This window comes from Myripristis murdjan, chromosome 13 (assembly GCF_902150065.1).
Source record: "Myripristis murdjan chromosome 13, fMyrMur1.1, whole genome shotgun sequence".
In the NCBI taxonomy this organism is placed as follows: Eukaryota; Metazoa; Chordata; class Actinopteri; order Holocentriformes; family Holocentridae; genus Myripristis; species Myripristis murdjan.
In genome coordinates this window covers 714,796-733,136 of record NC_043992.1, presented here as the reverse complement: position 1 = coordinate 733,136, position 18,341 = coordinate 714,796, and the positions used below count along the sequence as shown (strand labels likewise).

The 18,341-nt window shown below is 41.5% G+C and overlaps 1 protein-coding gene across 1 annotated transcript in view; it reads left to right on the top strand.

Annotated features, from left to right (window-relative positions):
- LOC115370000 (leucine-rich repeat and fibronectin type III domain-containing protein 1-like protein) overlaps positions 1-18,341 on the top strand; it is a 400,907-nt gene that overhangs the window by 349,648 nt on the left and 32,918 nt on the right. The window contains exon 9 of the mRNA XM_030066775.1: positions 13,128-13,311. Coding sequence (XP_029922635.1) covers positions 13,128-13,311 — 184 coding nt within the window. The remainder of the gene's footprint in view (positions 1-13,127; positions 13,312-18,341) is intronic.

Below are 18,341 nucleotides of genomic sequence, written 5' to 3'. Positions count from 1 at the left end.
ATAAGATAAGATAAGATATTCCTTTATTAGTCCCACGGTGGGGAAATTTCACGCATTACAGCAGCAAAGTGGATAGCAAGGTATGAAGCATAATTTACATTATAAACAGTATAAACAGATAATAAATAGCAAAAGCAATATAAACATTCTTAAAGGGAATATAGAAAAAACAAAATAGAAATATGAACAATTTAAACAACAGAAGAAAAAGCCTAAACCTGGGGAACAACCCGCTCCGACGGAGGTTCAGGGTTAGTGTGAAACCATGAGACTAAGTGGCAGAACCTGACGCCCGGTATTGGGATTCAGGAACTGTCAGACTTGATCCAGCCTTATGGAATCACCCCTTCCCCTCCAGTCTTTACGTGTTATCTACCAGTAGTGCAGTGTGTGTGTGTATGGGTGGGTGGGGCAGAGGGGGGTGGGGGGTTTGACGTGCTGAGAAGAAGGAGAATGTGCATTATAGTGCAGTCTTGGGGAGTGTGTGGTCTACTGGGAGCACTGCTTGTTCTAGAGTCTGACGGCTGCAGGAAGGAAGGACCTGCGATAACGTTCCTTCACACACTTTGGGTGAAGCAGTCTGTCGCTGAAGGAGCTTTCCAGTGTAGTTAAAGTGTCCTGCAGGGGGTGGGAGTCGTTCACAATCATGGATGACAGCTTAGCCATCATCCTCCTCTCACCTACCACCTCCACTAAGTCGAGGGGGCATCCCAGGACAGAGCTGGCCTTCCTGATCAGTTTATCAAGTCTCTTTCTGTCAGCCGTCGAGATGCTGCTCCCCCAGCAGACCACTCCATAAAAGATGGCTGATGCCACCACGGTGTCATAAAAGGTCTTCAGGAGTGCCCCCTGCACTCCAAAAGACCTCAGTCTCCTGAGCAGATAGTCTGCTCTGGCCTTTCTTATAAAGTGCAGTTGTGTTGTGGCTCCAGTCCAGTTTATTGTTCAGGTGAACACCCAGGTATTTATAAGATGTCACCATCTCAATATCCGTTCCCTTGATGTTCACCGGTGTCGGGGGGCAGAGTGCTCGTCTGCGGAAATCCACTACCAGTTCTTTGGTTTTCCCCGCGTTGATCTGGAGGCAGTTCCGCTGGCACCAGTCCACAAAGTCCTGCGTCAGTTCTCTGTACTCTCCGTCGTCCCCATCTGTGATGAGGCCGACGATTGCAGAGTCATCAGAGAACTTCTGCAGGTGACAGGTGGGTGTGTTGTATGAGAAGTCTGCAGTATAGAGGGTGAAGAGGAACGGAGCCAGGACCGTTCCCTGCGGGGCCCCCGTGCTGCAGACTACCGTGTCGGACACACAGTCCCGGGTCCTCACATACTGTGGACGGTTGGTGAGATAGTCCAGAATCCAGTGTGTGAGGTGATGGTCCACCCCGGTGTGCTCCAGCTTGTCTCTCAGAAGTACAGGCTGTATGGTATTAAAAGCACTGGAGAAGTCAAAAAACATGATTCTCACAGTGCTCCCAGGTTTCTCCAGGTGAGAGAGAGCTCAGTGTTGGAGGAAGATCACAGCGTCATCCACCCCAATGCCAGGCTGGTAGGCAAACTGAAGTGGATCTAGTGATGGTCCCACCAGGGGGCGGAGATGAACAAGGACCAGCCGCTCCAGGGTCTTCATCAGGTGGGATGTCAATGCCACTGGCCTGTAGCTGTTGAGATCCTTGGGGTGCGGAGTCTTGTGCACAGGTACCACGCAGGATGTTTTCCACAGCTGTGGCACTCTCCTCAGCTTCAGGCTCAGGTTGAACATGTGCTCAACAATCCCGCACAGCTGATCTGCGCAGGACTTGAGGAGTCTGGAGCTGATTCCGTCTGGACCTGCAGCCTTTCTTGCCTTGATCCTCCGGAGCTGGTTTCTCACATGGGTTGTTGTGAGAGACAGGTTGGAGCAGGGGGGCTGTGTGCTGGAGGGTGTGAGTGGGGGGGTTGGGTTGATGAGATGAGCAGTTGGGGGTGGCTGTGAGCTGAGTGTTGTATAGGGGGAGGGGGAGGAATTGGGGCAGTGAACACTGGGTGCAGAGAGGGGGGGCTGCAGCATGGAAGACTGGGCTGGGGGAGGGGCAGATGACTGATCAAATCTATTGAAGAATATGTTCAGGTCATCAGCCCACTTTTGGTCCATCTCTCTGCTCCAGCTGATCCTCCATCTTCCTCCTGTAGTTGTTCTTCCCCTCTTTGATCTTCCTTCTCAACTCCCTCTGCACAGCCTTCAGCTCGTCCTTATTTCCAGACTTAAAGGCATGATTAAAGTCCCCAGAGATAGGGGGGGAGGGAGCTGGCACTCCTGCCTCGTTAAGTGTCACCGTTTAAAAAGTTTAAGCTACTTTGCTTTTGTATTTACATTTTTCAAAGCAAAACTAGTTTTCCTACTACTTGACCCGAAATTTTTGCATGTGGAGTTAAAATAGTGGCCAGTGGAGCAATTTTAAGACAAGATTTTTAGGTGATTTTCCAGGGCTGCTCCACTCTAGCCATCAGGTCTCTCACTCTAGCTCACGCAATACACGGCCAAAGAATGACCGAGCTGTGAGGCTTTGAAAATGCATGGGTGTCGGCCGTTTCCCCATTATTTGTCAATGAAGGTGAAAATTGCGAAAAATCGCAATGTCGGATCAGTTTGAAAAAGTTTCTCGTATTTGGTGCGTGGACACAGGTCAAAAGCTCTGTTTCAACTAAATATGGACATTATATAGACGTTCATATCTCAACGTCTATCCTCGACTAGTTCTGGCTGTCTGTTGACGTCCAGAATTGGGCCAGGCTGAACAACATCACTCATGTCATGTTTCAACTAAATATGGACGTTATATAGACGTTCATATTATGGCCTGTCTCAACGTCTATCCTCGACTAGTTCTGGCTGTCTGTTAACGTCCAGAATTGGGCCAGGCTGAACAACATCACTCATGTCATTTTTCAACTAAATATGGATGTCTTATTGACGTTCAGATTATGTTCTGGACGGACTGACGTTATATCTACTTCTTTTGGACGTCCATGGACGTTGCTTGCTTAGTGGGAATGGAGCGGTGTCACTTTTATGTAAAATTCTGCTCCAGCTGTCTTCCTGATCAGAGCCTCATGAAATTCATGGGAATGTTCTGGCAGGGTTATTATGATAACCATGTCAAGCTGGTATAGCTGTGTGACAAAAACACTTCTGTGTATAAATAAGAACCAGAGACAGACAGATAGAGATCTGCTGATTTCACAAATTCTTCCTAAACGCTTTGGAGAGGAAAATGTCTGGAAATTGGTCAGTTTAAGAAATTGTAGACAGCCTGTGTGATCGGGAGCACAAGGAAACATTTCTAAAATATATGTCGTGCAAATACCAAGAATCAAGTTCTATGGTGTTGTTACTTGTGTTGAGGACAGCGCAGGGCAGATGGAGCTTTATCCACAAATATCTTATGGAGTACGTTTACATGCACACCATATTCCGGTTCGGCTCAATATTCCGGTTAAGGTAACTGCGCCGCGGCAACTGGAATATTCCGTTTACATGTTACTTGGCATGCCCCCGTGTTTCGGCGTATTCCACTCTCTGACGTAATGCGACACTCAGCCGCGGGGGGCAGCAGTACGCGTATAGGCGTCTGGTCTGCCGGAAAAACAGACGAAGAAGTCTTCTTCCTCGTCTTCTTTTTCTTTTTCTTCTTCTTCTGTCGCTATTTCTATGTTTTCTCCCATCGATATACTCCGTGATATTTAAGTCTTTCATTAGCTGAAGGCGGACTGCAGTCTCCTGGCTCTTGCTGCTGTTCGCCCTGCCGTTTTCCCCACTTGCAGGTAACCATAGCAACAAAGACGCCAGAGAATTCCTTGTGAGTCGAGCATGCGCAGTCGTGACTGAATATTCCGGTTCGGGGAGTTTTCCGACTAAGGTGTTTACAAGCCCCAATATTCCGGTTGGAACAGGAATATTCCAGGGGGCTTATTCGGAATTCTCTCCAACCGGAATATGACCTTAATCGGGTTCGGTGCGTGTTTACATGACACTTGCGCAACCGGAATATTGCGAATATTCCGGTTAATACAGGAATAAGGTTTGCATGTAAATGTGCTCATGGTCTAGCAGGAACCTGGTCCTTAGAACACAGCCAACACCTCTGAGGTCTTTTTACTATGACTGAATCACTTTCAAATGAGGAAATGAAATGTACTTCTTTGTATGCCTCATATGAAAAGGAAGCCATTGCATTTTGTGTGCTGAATTAATGACACAATTAATGCTTGCAGTATCCATATTATGTCATTTTATGTCACCGCACAACTGAGATATGGTCTCAGTGTGACCAAGATCAGCACAAACCTGGCATTTAATGCATGCTGGTAACTGAATGTATGCACCAGGTGAAACTGAAATACAGATAACCAAAGGTGCTGCAAAAAACACCCCCAAACACAACAAGATTTCACCTTTTCTTTTTTAGCTGAACTATATGACAGCTGTTACTTGTTTTTTAGGCTTCATTTGCTCCGTGCCATTGAATTTACATGCACACTACCAGTCAAAAGTTTGGACACACCTTCTCATTCAATGTTTTTTCTTTATTTTTACTACTTTCTACATTGTAGATACATACTGAAGACATCAAATATATGAAGCAAGATATATGGAATTATGTAGCAAAGAAAAAAATGTTAAATAACTCTAAATATGTTTTATATTTTAGATTCCTCAAGGTTTGCTTTGTTGACAGCGCTGCAAACCCTTGGCCTTCTCTCAATGAGGTTCATGATGTAGTCACCTGAAATGGTTTTCACTTCACAGGTGAGCCTTGTCAGGGTTCATTTGTGGAATTTCTTGCTTTCTTAATGGGATTGGAACCATCAGTTGTGTTGTGTAGAAGTCAGGTTGGTACACAGCTGATAGCCATATTTGACAACTGTTAGAATTCATATTATGGCAAGAACCAATCAGCTAAGTAAAGAGAAACAACAGTCCATCATTACTTTAAGAACTGAAAGTCAGTCAGTCTGGAAAATTGCAAAACCTTTGAATGTGTCCCCAAGTGCAGTCGCAAAAACCATCATGCGCTACGACCAAACTGGCTCACATGAGGACTGTCCCAGGAAAGGAAGACCAAGAGTCACCTCTGCTGCTGAAGATAAGTTCAACCGAGTCACCAGCCTCAGAAATCGCAAGTTAACAGCAGCTCAGATCAGAGACCAGATAAATGCCACACAGAGTTCTAGTGGCAGACACATCTCTACTTCAACTGTGCAGAGGAGACTGCGCGAGACTGGTGACACTGTTGGGGATTTATTCAAAATTGAAGGCACACTGAACCAGCATGGCTACCACAGCATCCTGCAGCGACATGCCATCCCATCTGGTTTGCGTTTAGTTGGACCATCATTTATTTTTCAACAGGACAATGAGCCCAAACACACCTCCAGGCTGTGTAAGGGCTATTTGACCAAGAAGGAGAGTGATGGAGTGCTGCGCCAGATGACCTTGCCTCCACAGTCGCCTGACCTAAACCCAATCGAGATGGTTTGGGGTGAGATGGACCGCAGAGTGAAGGCAAAAGGGCCAACAAGTGCTAAACACCTCTGGGAACTCCTTTAAGACTGTTGGAAAACCATTTCAGGTGACTACCTCATGAAGCTCATCAAGAGAATGGCAAGTGTGCAAAGCAGTAATCAAAGCAAAGGGTGGCTATTTTGAAGAATCTAAAATATAAAACATGTTTTGAGTTATTTCACACTTTTTGGTTTACTACATGATTCCATGTGTTCATTCATAGTTTTGATGCCTTCAGTGAGAATCTACAATGTAAATAGTCATGAAAATAAAGAAAAAACATTAAATGAGAAGATGTGTCCAAACTTTTGACTGGTAGTGTATGTGAGGCAGAAGTTTTCTACTCGGAACTTATTGTAAACAAACATTGTGATTTGGTTTATTTCTCAAAGGTTGGTTACACACAATTTTGAGCAGTGCCACTTCTCTCGCAGTTCACCAGTGCAAACATGACATGCAGTGGCATCGTAATTAAGGATGGATGCTGTTTGTCATATTTTGTTCATGAAAAAGCCCCCAAAACTCTTAATAATCTGCGTGTTAGTGTTGTCTTTTCAAAATGAAAAAGACCAGAAAGGACCAAAATGGTGATGGAAGCTGTGTGAAAAAGTGGCATCCATGTTCCTGTAGCTTCTCTGACTGTTTAGTGTGTGCATGAGTGTGTGTGCATGTCAGTGAAGCAGCCTCAGGCCAAATCATGACTTACTTAAAGCAACAACAAAGGCCACAGGCAGTAAAAGTAACTGTACATTTCCTGAGCGTGTGTGTGTGTGTTGTAGCAGCAGTACAAGCCTTAGGCATTCATTTGACCCACAGTCTGACCTAGTAAGCTGCAGCACTTATAGACCATACCTCTATAATAGACTGGCTGACACACACACACGCACACACACGCACACACACACACACACACACACACACACACACTCACTCACAAGCACTCATGCATGCATGCACACACGCATGCTCACACACACACACACACACACACACATACACACACCCCAAGCAGAAAACACTACAGATTCACAATGCGCTTTCCCCCAGGCATAAGCACACAACTGGTTATAGACTCGTACTGAGGCATTTTTTTTTCTCCAGTATTTGTTCTCTCTCTTTCTGAAACATCCACACACACACGCACGCACATGCACACACATGGGGGGGGCAATGAAGCCGTAGCGTCTCCTGTCCTGATGTCTTGTTTTCCTGAAGCACCACTTTTAAATGACCCAGCCAGCTTTGATTATTATAGACTTTTTTCAAAGCAGCCACTGAGGCAAAGTAAATGCAGTAAACACAGGTATTTCTGATTATAATTACTGAAAAGAACAGTCACCCTCTGAAACCCTCTGAAATTCCTGTTATTTTGTTCAAATAATGTAATGTAATAATGTAATGTAACAACTAGATACTGTAGATGTAGCCAGGAGATATTTTCCTTTGCTGTGTCAACATTTTGCTTTGCTGACTTCGAGGTCAATTCGTATTGACGTGATCAGAAGCCAGAGTGCAGGAGCACATCTTTGATGATCCTTGTGACTAGGGATGAGCGAGTACACCACTATCTGTATCTGTATCTGTATCTGTATCTGTTCAACCATCTACATTAAATGTTCCGTAGCCGTACTCGAAGTGGGCGAGGCCTAAACCAGAAATGGATGGGTGGATAGATAGATAGATACTTTATTGTCCCCCTAGGGGGAAATTTGGCTTGGACTCGGCCAGATCGGCCGATACATATGTGTGCCGATCGGCCAGATCGGCACACGTATCCATACTCCGTATCCATACTCGGAGTGGGCGGAGCCGAAACTGGAAGTTTTTGGGTTTTCGGGAGTCCCGTTCTCCTTCCCCAGTGGCTGAACTAAGCTGTCAATCTAAAAGCTTACACGTGCAGGTGATATCAATTAAGGTGCCCATCAAGGCCAGAAGTGTGTCATAAAACATCCAAATAAAACCAAGGATAAAAACACAGCAAATACCAAATTCAAATAAAATCATGCATAAATAATAAAAACATAAGCATGCATAAGCACTACAAAATAAAACCATAAAACACACTTCTGCCCTGTGACACATACACAGGAAATATAAGTCAATTTGGAAAAAAAAAAAAAAAAAACATAGGGAAAAAAAACAGCAGAAATTTATTTATTTATTTCGAACATGTAAAAAATAAATAAAAACAAAGTGAAAAATTAACAAACAAATTAAGCAAAAACAAAAGAGATTTTGCAACAAGCAAGCTGAATAACTAAGGCTGTACAACAGACAAACAGTAATGCCACAAATTATATGATACATGTTCGAAAAGGAGTAGGAGGAAGTGTAAACTTATTATTTCCTACCCCTTCTCAACTATTCATTCATTTACATGATTTTTTATTTTATCGAACATCCTATTTATAGTTACCTAAATCCACAGATGATGCTGCACTGCCTAAAACTCATCCAGTGTCACACTCAAGGCAAAACCTACTCCGCCCTGTACTTCATCAATGATACTGTACTTGTACATCTTCTTGAATTGGATAATGTTTGTGCTTTGTTTTATAGCAATCCCTAGACCATTCCATAAATTCACCCCACAGACAGAAATGCACATACTCTTCATGGTGGTTCTTGTGCAAGGTTTCTTGAAGTTATAATGTCCCCTTAGTTCATATACCCCCCCTCTCTGTCAAGAAACAATTTTTGAATATTGGCTGGTAGTAGATTATGTCTTGTTTTATACATGATTTGTGCTTCAAGGCCTGTAGTTTTAATAAGAGTGAATTTGTGTGTTCTAAGAATCCTACATTATTAATTATTCTGATGGCTCTTTTTTGTAATGTGCATAGTGGCTGTAGCGTTGCTTTTATTGGTGTTCCCCCATACTTCAACACAATAAGTATGGCAGAACAAGTCAACAATAAAGAATGTACAATGATTTTTGATTGAGGATAAGTTTGGACTTTCCCATGATTGCAATGTTCCTGGCCAGTTTTGATTGTATGTACTTAATGTGAGATTTCCAACAGATTCGGTGATCCAGAATCACACCCAGAAATTTTTTTTCATAGACTCTTTCAACTGTGACATTATCAGTACTTACTTTTACTTTGGTATCTATTTTTACAGTTGAACCAGTCAGTTTCCTCTTAACTGGTTCAAAGATGATGTTATTTACATCATCTTTGAACCAGTTAAGAGGAAACTGACTGTCTTGCTGAAATGTGTGCTGCAGTCAGCACATGTGCTGCAGTCAGCAGCTTCCTCTTAACTGGTTTCTGGACTTTTTTTCCCCTTGAAGAGCACCTGAGTTCATTGTTTTCAAACATTTTAAACACTGAGCTCCTGAAGCATTCACCCCCACCCCTTCCTTTCTGTACCTTAACATCATCTTTGTCTTGTTCAAATTTAATGATAATTTATTTCTATCAAACCATCTTTTCAGTTTGATTAATTCTTTTGTGATCATCCCCAGAAGCTGCTGTAAATTCTCATGAGAACATAAAATATTTGTGTCATCTGCAAATAATAAAAATTTCAAAAGATTCAACACTCTGCATATGTCATTTATATATACTGTAAGTTGAAGAGTATTGGGCCTAAAATTAACCCCTGTGGGACTTGCAGACACCCATTTTTACAAATTGCTGCCTGTTGCTTAAGTAGCTTCTCAGCCAATTCAGCACCATTCCTCTGATACCATATCTTTCTAATTTTTCAATTAATATGTTGTGATCAATGGTATCGAAGGCCTTCTAGAGGTCTATGAATACTCCCACTGCATATCTTTTTTTGTCTATACTGTGAGTTATATTTTCTATTAATTCTATCAGTGCCAGCGTAGCTGATCTATTTTTTCTAAAACTATATTGGCTGTCAGATATTAGTTGATGCTTCTGAATGACAGAATAATCCAGATCAGCATTAAAAAAAAAAAAAAAAAGTAGGTAAAGTTGTGTCCAGTTCCAGTTGTGGTATGACCTTTGCTATTTTCACTTTGTTTGGAAATTTACCAGATTTAAATGACAGATTACAGATGTGAGTTAGTGGTTTTGCAATGCCCATGATGACTTTTTTGAGTATTGACATATCAATTTCATTGTAATCAGTAGAATATTTGTACTATTTGTTTACGATATCAATTATTTCCCTCTCTTAAACTGTTCTAAGAAACATTGAGTTAGGATTATTATCTGTCAGATCAACCACTTGACCCTTTACAATTGTGTCAGGATCAGCGATTTTTTTTTTTTTGCCAAATCTGGTCCCACATTTGCAAAATAATTATTAAAACCACTAGCTACATCGTTCATATTATTGATAGTGACATCCTTATCAATAAAATACTGAGGATAGCTTGGGTTTCTCGATCCATTTCTAATTATATTGTTATATATATTATAATATTGTTCTAATCATATTGTTTAATACACCCCATATACCGTTGATCTAATAATTTTTTAATAATATTCCTTCTTACATTTTCTAATGATATTGGTCATTTTATTTTTATATGTTTCATATTTCTTTTCTGACTCATCAGTTCTATATTTAAAAAATTCTCTATACAGAGTGTTTTTCTTTTTGCAGGCATTTTGTAAACCCTTTGTTATCCATGGATTAGCAGAATGTTTTTGCTTGTTCCTATATTGTTTAATTGGACAGTTTTTGTTATATAATGATATAAATACATCTAAAAATGACCCATTTGCTATGTCGCTTATAGTTCTCTATGATGTCATCATTTTCCTTTTTGTAGTCACTGTCATACACTACAAAGACTGACAAATGGTCAGTTATATCATTTATATGGAAGCCACTTATTGTATTGTCCTCTATAACATTTGTAAATCTGTTGTTTATTAGTGTGGCACTGTGAGTAGTGATTCTGCTTGGTCTAGGGATACAAGCTGATGCTTTACATTGTGTTGATGAACTCGTCAGTCATTCTATGATTATTTGGATTCAACAGATCAACGTTGAAGTCACCACAAATGAATGCCACTTTTTGTATTGTGTTAGCATAGTTCTTTTCCATCCATTTTTTGAACATTTCAATACTGGATCCTGGAGCTCTGTAATTGCAGCTGATGATTACATTCTTCTTTTTTCAACACATAGTTCAATAGTAATACATTCACACAAGTCATTAACCACTACTGTCATGTTTCAACCACTTTGTAGTTTTTATCTACGTACAGAGCCACACCACCTCCACTCTTGTTGCTTCGGTTCACATATGACAATTCATAACCATTCAGTTAAAAATCTGCACCCTTCTCGGTGCTGATCCAAGTCTCTGAAATAGCTATTATTTTAAAAGGCTTCTTGAATTGACCTAGATAATCTTTTATGTTGTGGAAGTTGGCATATAGGGCCCTATCTTGTGCCACCCGCTACCCGCTGCCACGACCCGCTACCCGCAAATTGTGGATTTAGGAACTTCCTCTATCCCTAAACGGTATCTTGCGCCCACGCTACCCGCTATCCGTTATGCCGACTCCGTCATTTGTGCCTGGAGGTGTGTCCGTGGGCGTGTTTCATGCACTATCCCTAAAATTGCTATCTTGCGCACACACTTTAGGGATAGCGGATAGCGGGTGGTCCTGACCACCCGCTATCCGCTATCCCTAAAGTTTGGGCTGTTAGGAGAGCGCGCCCAGGCGGCTTCAATGCGCGCCCCGACGGAGCCTCGCCACACACACGGTCGGACTGATACCGGGACGCCGCCGGAATGGACTGAGTATATTACTCATATAGACTGTTTAGAGGAAAGGCTGTTTTAATTGGACACTTACGCCAGCACGTTTTATTGCTTTTATCATAAGCCAGCAGCTGTGCTATATTTTTATTTTTAATATTTTATTTGCCCCATCTACCTTGTCAATAAATTAGTTTACACATAGTTCCACCTCTGCCTCTTGTGTGTGTGTGGTGTGACCCGGGGATTTTACTCAATCAGTACAACCTTGTGACACGTCCACTTGGACACATGTGGCTCCCCCTCCCGAATTAACTCGCCTATAATATAATATATAATATATATAAAGCCAACTTGCTTTAGCCTCAGTAGAAGCCCTGAGAAAATCTACCTCCCTCTCTCCATCACGGGTTTAGGATTTAGGATTTAGGATAGCACAGCCTGCCCTTAAAGGCAATGGCACCTGGCACACTGATTGGTTTAACTGGCGTAACGCCCAAAACATGCCTATGCATAATATAGCGGGTAGCGCAGGTGTTTTGCGGATAGCGGGAGGTGCACAAGATAGCAACTTTTACGGGGGAACGCCTCTTCCTAAATCCTAAATCCGCAAATAGCGGGTTTAGGGAGTCTGGCGCAAGATAGGGCCCAAGATATTTTTTCATTTTAAAACTTGCATTAGGCACCTAAAGCCAAAACAAGACTCTTAGAGCTTCCAGAAGTTTAAAAACATTACTGGCAACAATTGTTGCTGGTGGGATTAAACGCGTGCATCTTCAGGTGATCCATTCAGTTTGATGAAGATTTTGCAGTTTGCAGTCCATGTAGATTGTATTTTCCTCTGCTTCCTCAGGTAGCGTGCTTCCCTGGCGATGTCTGCGTTCCTTTTTGTCAGATGCTCATTCATGTAAATGTCTGTTCCCTTCAACTTTCTCCCCTGTTTCAGTAGTGCTGCTTTGTGCTTTCTGTTAACAGATGATGTTACTGCTCTGGTGGAATTCATCCTAAAAGTCCCCCTCTGCTCCAATATGTGTTTTATTTATCTTTATGTCCCCTAAAATGTGTGACCTTGACTGCAGTGACTATAGTGACTATCTGTGCAAAGTTTGTCACTAGCGAGGTGTTTTCACAATCCTCCACTATTTGTATATTCATCGATCTGCACATTTATAATTAGGGCAAAGTTTAGAGTTACATTTAAGGCAAAGGGATGTTTTTTTCATGGAAGAAGCTTCTAAATATGTAATATTGATGAACAGAGATTATTTAATCTTAGCTTAATAAATGACTGGTGGGGAGGCTTTAAATTTAAGTTAAAATGTATAATATCATAATGTAGTTATGAGTCAGTTCCCCTCCTTTGAAAGCCCAAGGCATATGACCGTGTTCCTCATCACGCTGAGAATGTGAATATCAACACTTACATTTCCAACAATATATGTGGCACACATATGCAGTCTTGGTTGACCATTTGAAAGGGGAAACCTTCATATTTTTCATAGCCTTTGTAGTGCAGTACAGTCAAGGAGCTTTTCTTCGGCTGCAGCTGAGACTTTGAGAAGCAGCTCATTCCTTGATTAAGGCTGCATTCACAGCCAGCATGTTCAGACCAGTTTCTCTGGGCTCTGCAGGGTTTCCTCCTTCACTTCAATTTGACAGCGCGGTTACTACAGTTTACTTCTAAGGTCCAGAGTGACTGATGCCATCTCCTCTGGTTGTTGCTGTCAGTATCTTCTATTGAAAGAAAACACTCATAAATACAAAACGTTATTCTTGTATTTCTCCTCAACTCCACCCATCAAGAAACTGGGTACAAGATAAACCATTCCCTCTATTTCTCTCTCTTTTTCTCCCTCTCTTTCTTCTTCCTTTCTTTTCCTTCCCTCCCAGGATGATCCCGGCTAATCACAAGTACTTCCTGCTAAGTGACCTGGCATCATCGCGAGACTATGAGCTGTGTGTGTTGGCTGTGTATGATGATGGTGTCACCACACTGACGGGCACCAAGCTGGTGGGCTGTGTGTCCTTCACCACTGAGACCGAGTATGGACGCTGCCACTCCATACGAGACCAGGTCAGTGTGTGTGTGTGTCTGTGTGTTTTACCAGCTTTTTAACATATTAGTGAACTGTCGTTATATTAGATATGAGATATCACCAAGATCATTTTAATAAACTAAAACTAAACTAGAAGTCAAAACAAGGTGTGAAAAAACATGCTTATGCAGCTCAACAATCTGACCGCGTTCAAGGAGAGAAAGCTTTTTTGCTTTTGCCATCAGAAGGTCATGACAGTGTGGATACCTGACAGAAAATGACACTGAATCCACATTTTTGCCAAGATTTGGGCTTTTAAAGTCTGTGGTCTTAAACTTTTGATCAGCTGATGAACAGCTTTTTTTTTTTTTTTTTTTGTCTCACTCCCATTTCTTCTTTTTGCATTTCGAAGTTCTACTTAGAACCTTCTTAACCCTCCTGTCGTGTTCGCGGTCAAATCTGACCGGTGCACAAGTTTTCTCTCCAAAAAATGCAGTTAATTTCATCTGTTTGTCATGAGGTTCCATGACTTTGTTCACACATGGCATCTGAACACATAAAATAAATTTGGAGAATTTTTATTAATTTTTGAATGTTTTATTTAACTTGTATACACCCATCGTGTTCCCGGTCACAAATGACCGGTCATTAGAAATGAATGGGTAAGACTACAATTAGTGTATAAAATAGAGTTAAACACATTCCCACACTCCTTTCCCACACCCCAACATGCAGGTGTCTTTGAGCAGACACAGATGTGTGTGAACACACACACACACACACACACACACACACCTTATACCCCTTTCTGGCTTCCATGGCAACCCCCACAGGAAAGTATCTCTCAGACTTCTTTCCCACACCCCAACATGTAGGTGTCTTTGAGCAGGCACACACACACACACACACACACATACACACACACACACACCTTATAACCCTTTCTGGCTTCCATGGCAACCCCCACGGGAAAGTATTTCTCAGACTTCTTTCCCACACCCCAACATGTAGGTGTCTTTGAGCAGGCACACACACACACACACACACACACACACACACACACACACACACACACACACACACACACCACACACACACACACACACACACACACACACACCTTATACCCCTTTCTGGCTTCCATGGCAACCCCCACGGGAAAGTATCTCTCAGACTTCTTTCCCACACCCCAACATGTAGGTGTCTTTGAGCAGGCACACACACACACACACACACACACACACACACACACACATGGACACAGACACACACAGACACACACAACTTTGCCCTTTTTTGGCTTCCATGGCAACCCTCACGGGAACCTACCACGGGAACTGCCAACACCTGTCACCTGACACCTGACAGGTGTCAGGTGTCAGGTGTCAGGAAGAAGACCCAGCTGAAGTTGTGGTCACCTTTCGGTCCAAAAATGGTCATTTTTCCTGGACCTCATCCCCACCTGAGAGGAACGGTCAGCTTCCATGTGAAAATGTCATGAGGATGACTAGCTAAATCATAGTGGTCAATGCTGACGGGAACACAAATGATGCTATTTTTTTGCCACTATTTAGAAAATTGAAATGTTTCAAAACAGTGTCCTTGGAAAACATTGAAATGAAGTACTCTGTGATAAATACTACAATATGTTTCATCTGAGTATTTGTTATAGTCAAAATAATATCTATATAATGTTTTTTTTCCCTAAAAAACGAATGGTATGATCTCAGGTAAATTAGGCCTACAGCACATACATAGCAAATAGAAGTTCAAAACTTGTCATTTTCACAAGAGCAGAAGTTGATAAAAAGATCTAACACAACATTAGGTGATAATATGTATCATAGTGGATTTATAATCAAATATAATGTTACCGGTCACATGTGACCGGGAACCTCATGAGTGTTAGCCCAAAATGAACAGAATAGGAGGGTTAAGATCCAACAGTGCAAAATGTAAATTCTTGCAATTTCTCAACTGGTCTTAAAATTTTGATCAGGAGTGTATATATATGTATATGTATATACATATACATACACACACACACACACACACACACACACATATACATATCTATATCTATATATAGTGGGGTGGCTTACCTCAATATATCACAACAATCGTTCATTTTGTGATAAAAGCATAAAATTTGGTAGATGTGTTGGTGGATATATTTCAAACAAATCTGGATATTGGGCCATCACAAAATCGCCCCCTAGTGGCCATAGCAGGCATTTGATTTGTTAAAATGAATAAAAATTAGGGATGAGCGAGTACACCACTATCTGTATCTGTATCTGTTTAACCATCTACATTATCCGTATCCGTATCTGTACTCGGAGTGGGCGGGGCCGAAACCGGAAGTGGGCGCGGCTTAACCCAGAAGTTGGCCGAGTTTGACCGGAAATGGTGGGGCTTAACCAGTAGGTTATTTTAAGCCTGAAATTGATACGGGTTGATCAGAAGTTGCTATATTTATTGTTCATTGGGAAACTATTTACAGAACAGCCTCAGAAGCTTCAGATCAATGTTTTTGATCACAATGGTAGACAAACTATTTACAGAACACGTTTTTTTAATAAACACAGAACATGAATATTCTTAAGTGCATCAATGAATACAACACATGCAGTGGGCAATTATGAAGTACTAGAGAGAGAGTGTATATATATATCTATCTATATATCTATATCTATCTATATATAGATAAATAGATATACAGTACAGGCCAAAAGTTTGGACACACCTTCTCATTCAATGCGTTTTCTTTATTTTCATGACTATTTACATTGTAGATTCTAACTGAAGGAATCAAAACTATGAATGAACACATGTGGAGTTATGTACTTAACAAAAAAAGGTGAAATAACTGAAAACATGTTTTTTATTCTAGTTTCTTCAAAATAGCCACCCTTTGCTCTGATTACTGCTTTGCACACTCTTGGCATTCTCTCGATGAGCTTCAAGAGGTAGTCACCTGAAATGGTTTTCCAACAGTCTTGAAGGAGTTCCCAGAGGTGTTTAGCACTTGTTGGCCCCTTTGCCTTCACTCTGTGGTCCAGCTCACCCCAAACCATCTGGATTGGGTTCAGGTCCGGTGACTGTGGAGGCCAGGTCATCTGCCGCAGCACTCCATCACTCTCCTTCTTGGTCAAATAGCCCTTACACAGCCTGGAGGTGTGTTTGGGCTCATTGTCCTGTTGAAAAATAAATGATGGTCCAACTAAACGCAAACTGGATGGGATTGCATGCCGCTGCAGGATGCTGTGGTAGCCATGCTGGTTCAGTGTGCCTTCAATTTTGAATAAATCCCCAACAGTGTCACCAGCAAAACACCCCCACACCATCACACCTCCTCCTCCATGCTTCACAGTGGGAACCAGGCATGTGGAATCCATCCGTTCACCTTTTCTGCGTCTCACAAAGACACGGCGGTTGGAACCAAAGATCTCAAATTTGGACTCATCAGACCAAAGCACAGATTTCCACTGGTCTAATGTCCATTCCTTGTGTTTCTTGGCCCAAACAAATCTCTTCTGCTTGTTGCCTCTCCTTAGCAGTGGTTTCCTAGCAGCTATTTGACCATGAAGGCCTGATTCGTGCAGTCTCCTCTTAACAGTTGTTCTAGAGATGGGCCTGCTGCTAGAACTCTGTGTGGCATTTATCTGGTCTCTGATCTGAGCTGCTGTTAACTTGTGATTTCTGAGGCTGGTGACTCGGATGAACTTATCCTCAGCAGCAGAGGTGACTCTTGGTCTTCCTTTCCTGGGTCGGTCCTCATGTGTGCCAGTTTGGTTGTAGGGCTTGATGGTTTTTGCAACTCCACTTGGGGACACATTTTAAGTTTTTGCAATTTTCCGGACTGACTGACCTTCATTTCTTAAAGTAATGATGGCCACTCGTTTTTCTTTGGTTAGCTGATTGGTTCTTGCCATAATATGAATTTTAACAGTTGTCCAATAGGGCTGTCGGCTGTGTAGTAACCTGACTTCTGCACAACACAACTGATGGTCCCAACCCCATTGATAAAGCAAGAAATTCCACTAATTAACCCTGATAAGGCACACCTGTGAAGTGAAAACCATTTCAGGTGACTACCTCTTGAAGCTCATCGAGAGAATGCCAAGAGTGTGCAAAGCAGTAATCAGAGCAAAGGGTGGCTATTTTGAAGAAACTAGAATATAAAACATGTTTTCAGTTATTTCATCTTTTTTTGTTAAGTACATAACTCCACGTGTTCATTCATAGTTTTGATTCCTTCAGTGAGAATCTACAATGTAAATAGTCATGAAAATAAAGAAAACGCATTGAATGAGAAGGTGTGTCCAAACTTTTGGCCTGTACTGTAGATATATTTATATTTATATAGATATATAGCTTAATTTGTAATATTTATACTACTACTATATTTATTTTTTATGAACTACAGTGAGAAAGTGTCTGACTCTCAGTGCATGCAGCCAAAATAAAATCAAAATAATATTATACTTTGTCTGTTGTAAAAATAAATCAGCGCGGCAAATCAGTTTTCTATTACCGTATTCATCCGAATATAAGACGATATTTTTTCCATTGAAAATGCCCTGAAAAAACGCCCTTGTCTAATACTGGGGGTCTAACCAAATACTCATGTATTGTACTTGCATATGTAAACCAGTATGCAGGCTCGCCTGATGCCCCGGTGAATGGCCGCATTGCGCAATCAATAACACTGGTCAACAACAAATTTATTGTTTAAGTTTTTTGAGCTGATTTAGGATAATTTTGGTGTGCTGAATCCAAAAATCACATTGGTTTTGCTCAATCAGGTCAACTTTCTGAACTATGCTACATATTGGCTTTTTAACATTTTTGCTTACATTTATGGGCATTTTCACGTCATATGATACAAAATTCTTTCATATTTCTTGCAATAAACAAATTCTGAAGATTTTACTTTTGCCAATTTATGATTAATGGTAGAAGATGGTAAATTTTTTGTTGGGGCAACAGTCCGGCTTCACCAAGTACCCATGCTTTCTGTGTATGTGGGATAGTAGGGACACCACTCAGCATTATACAAAGAAGG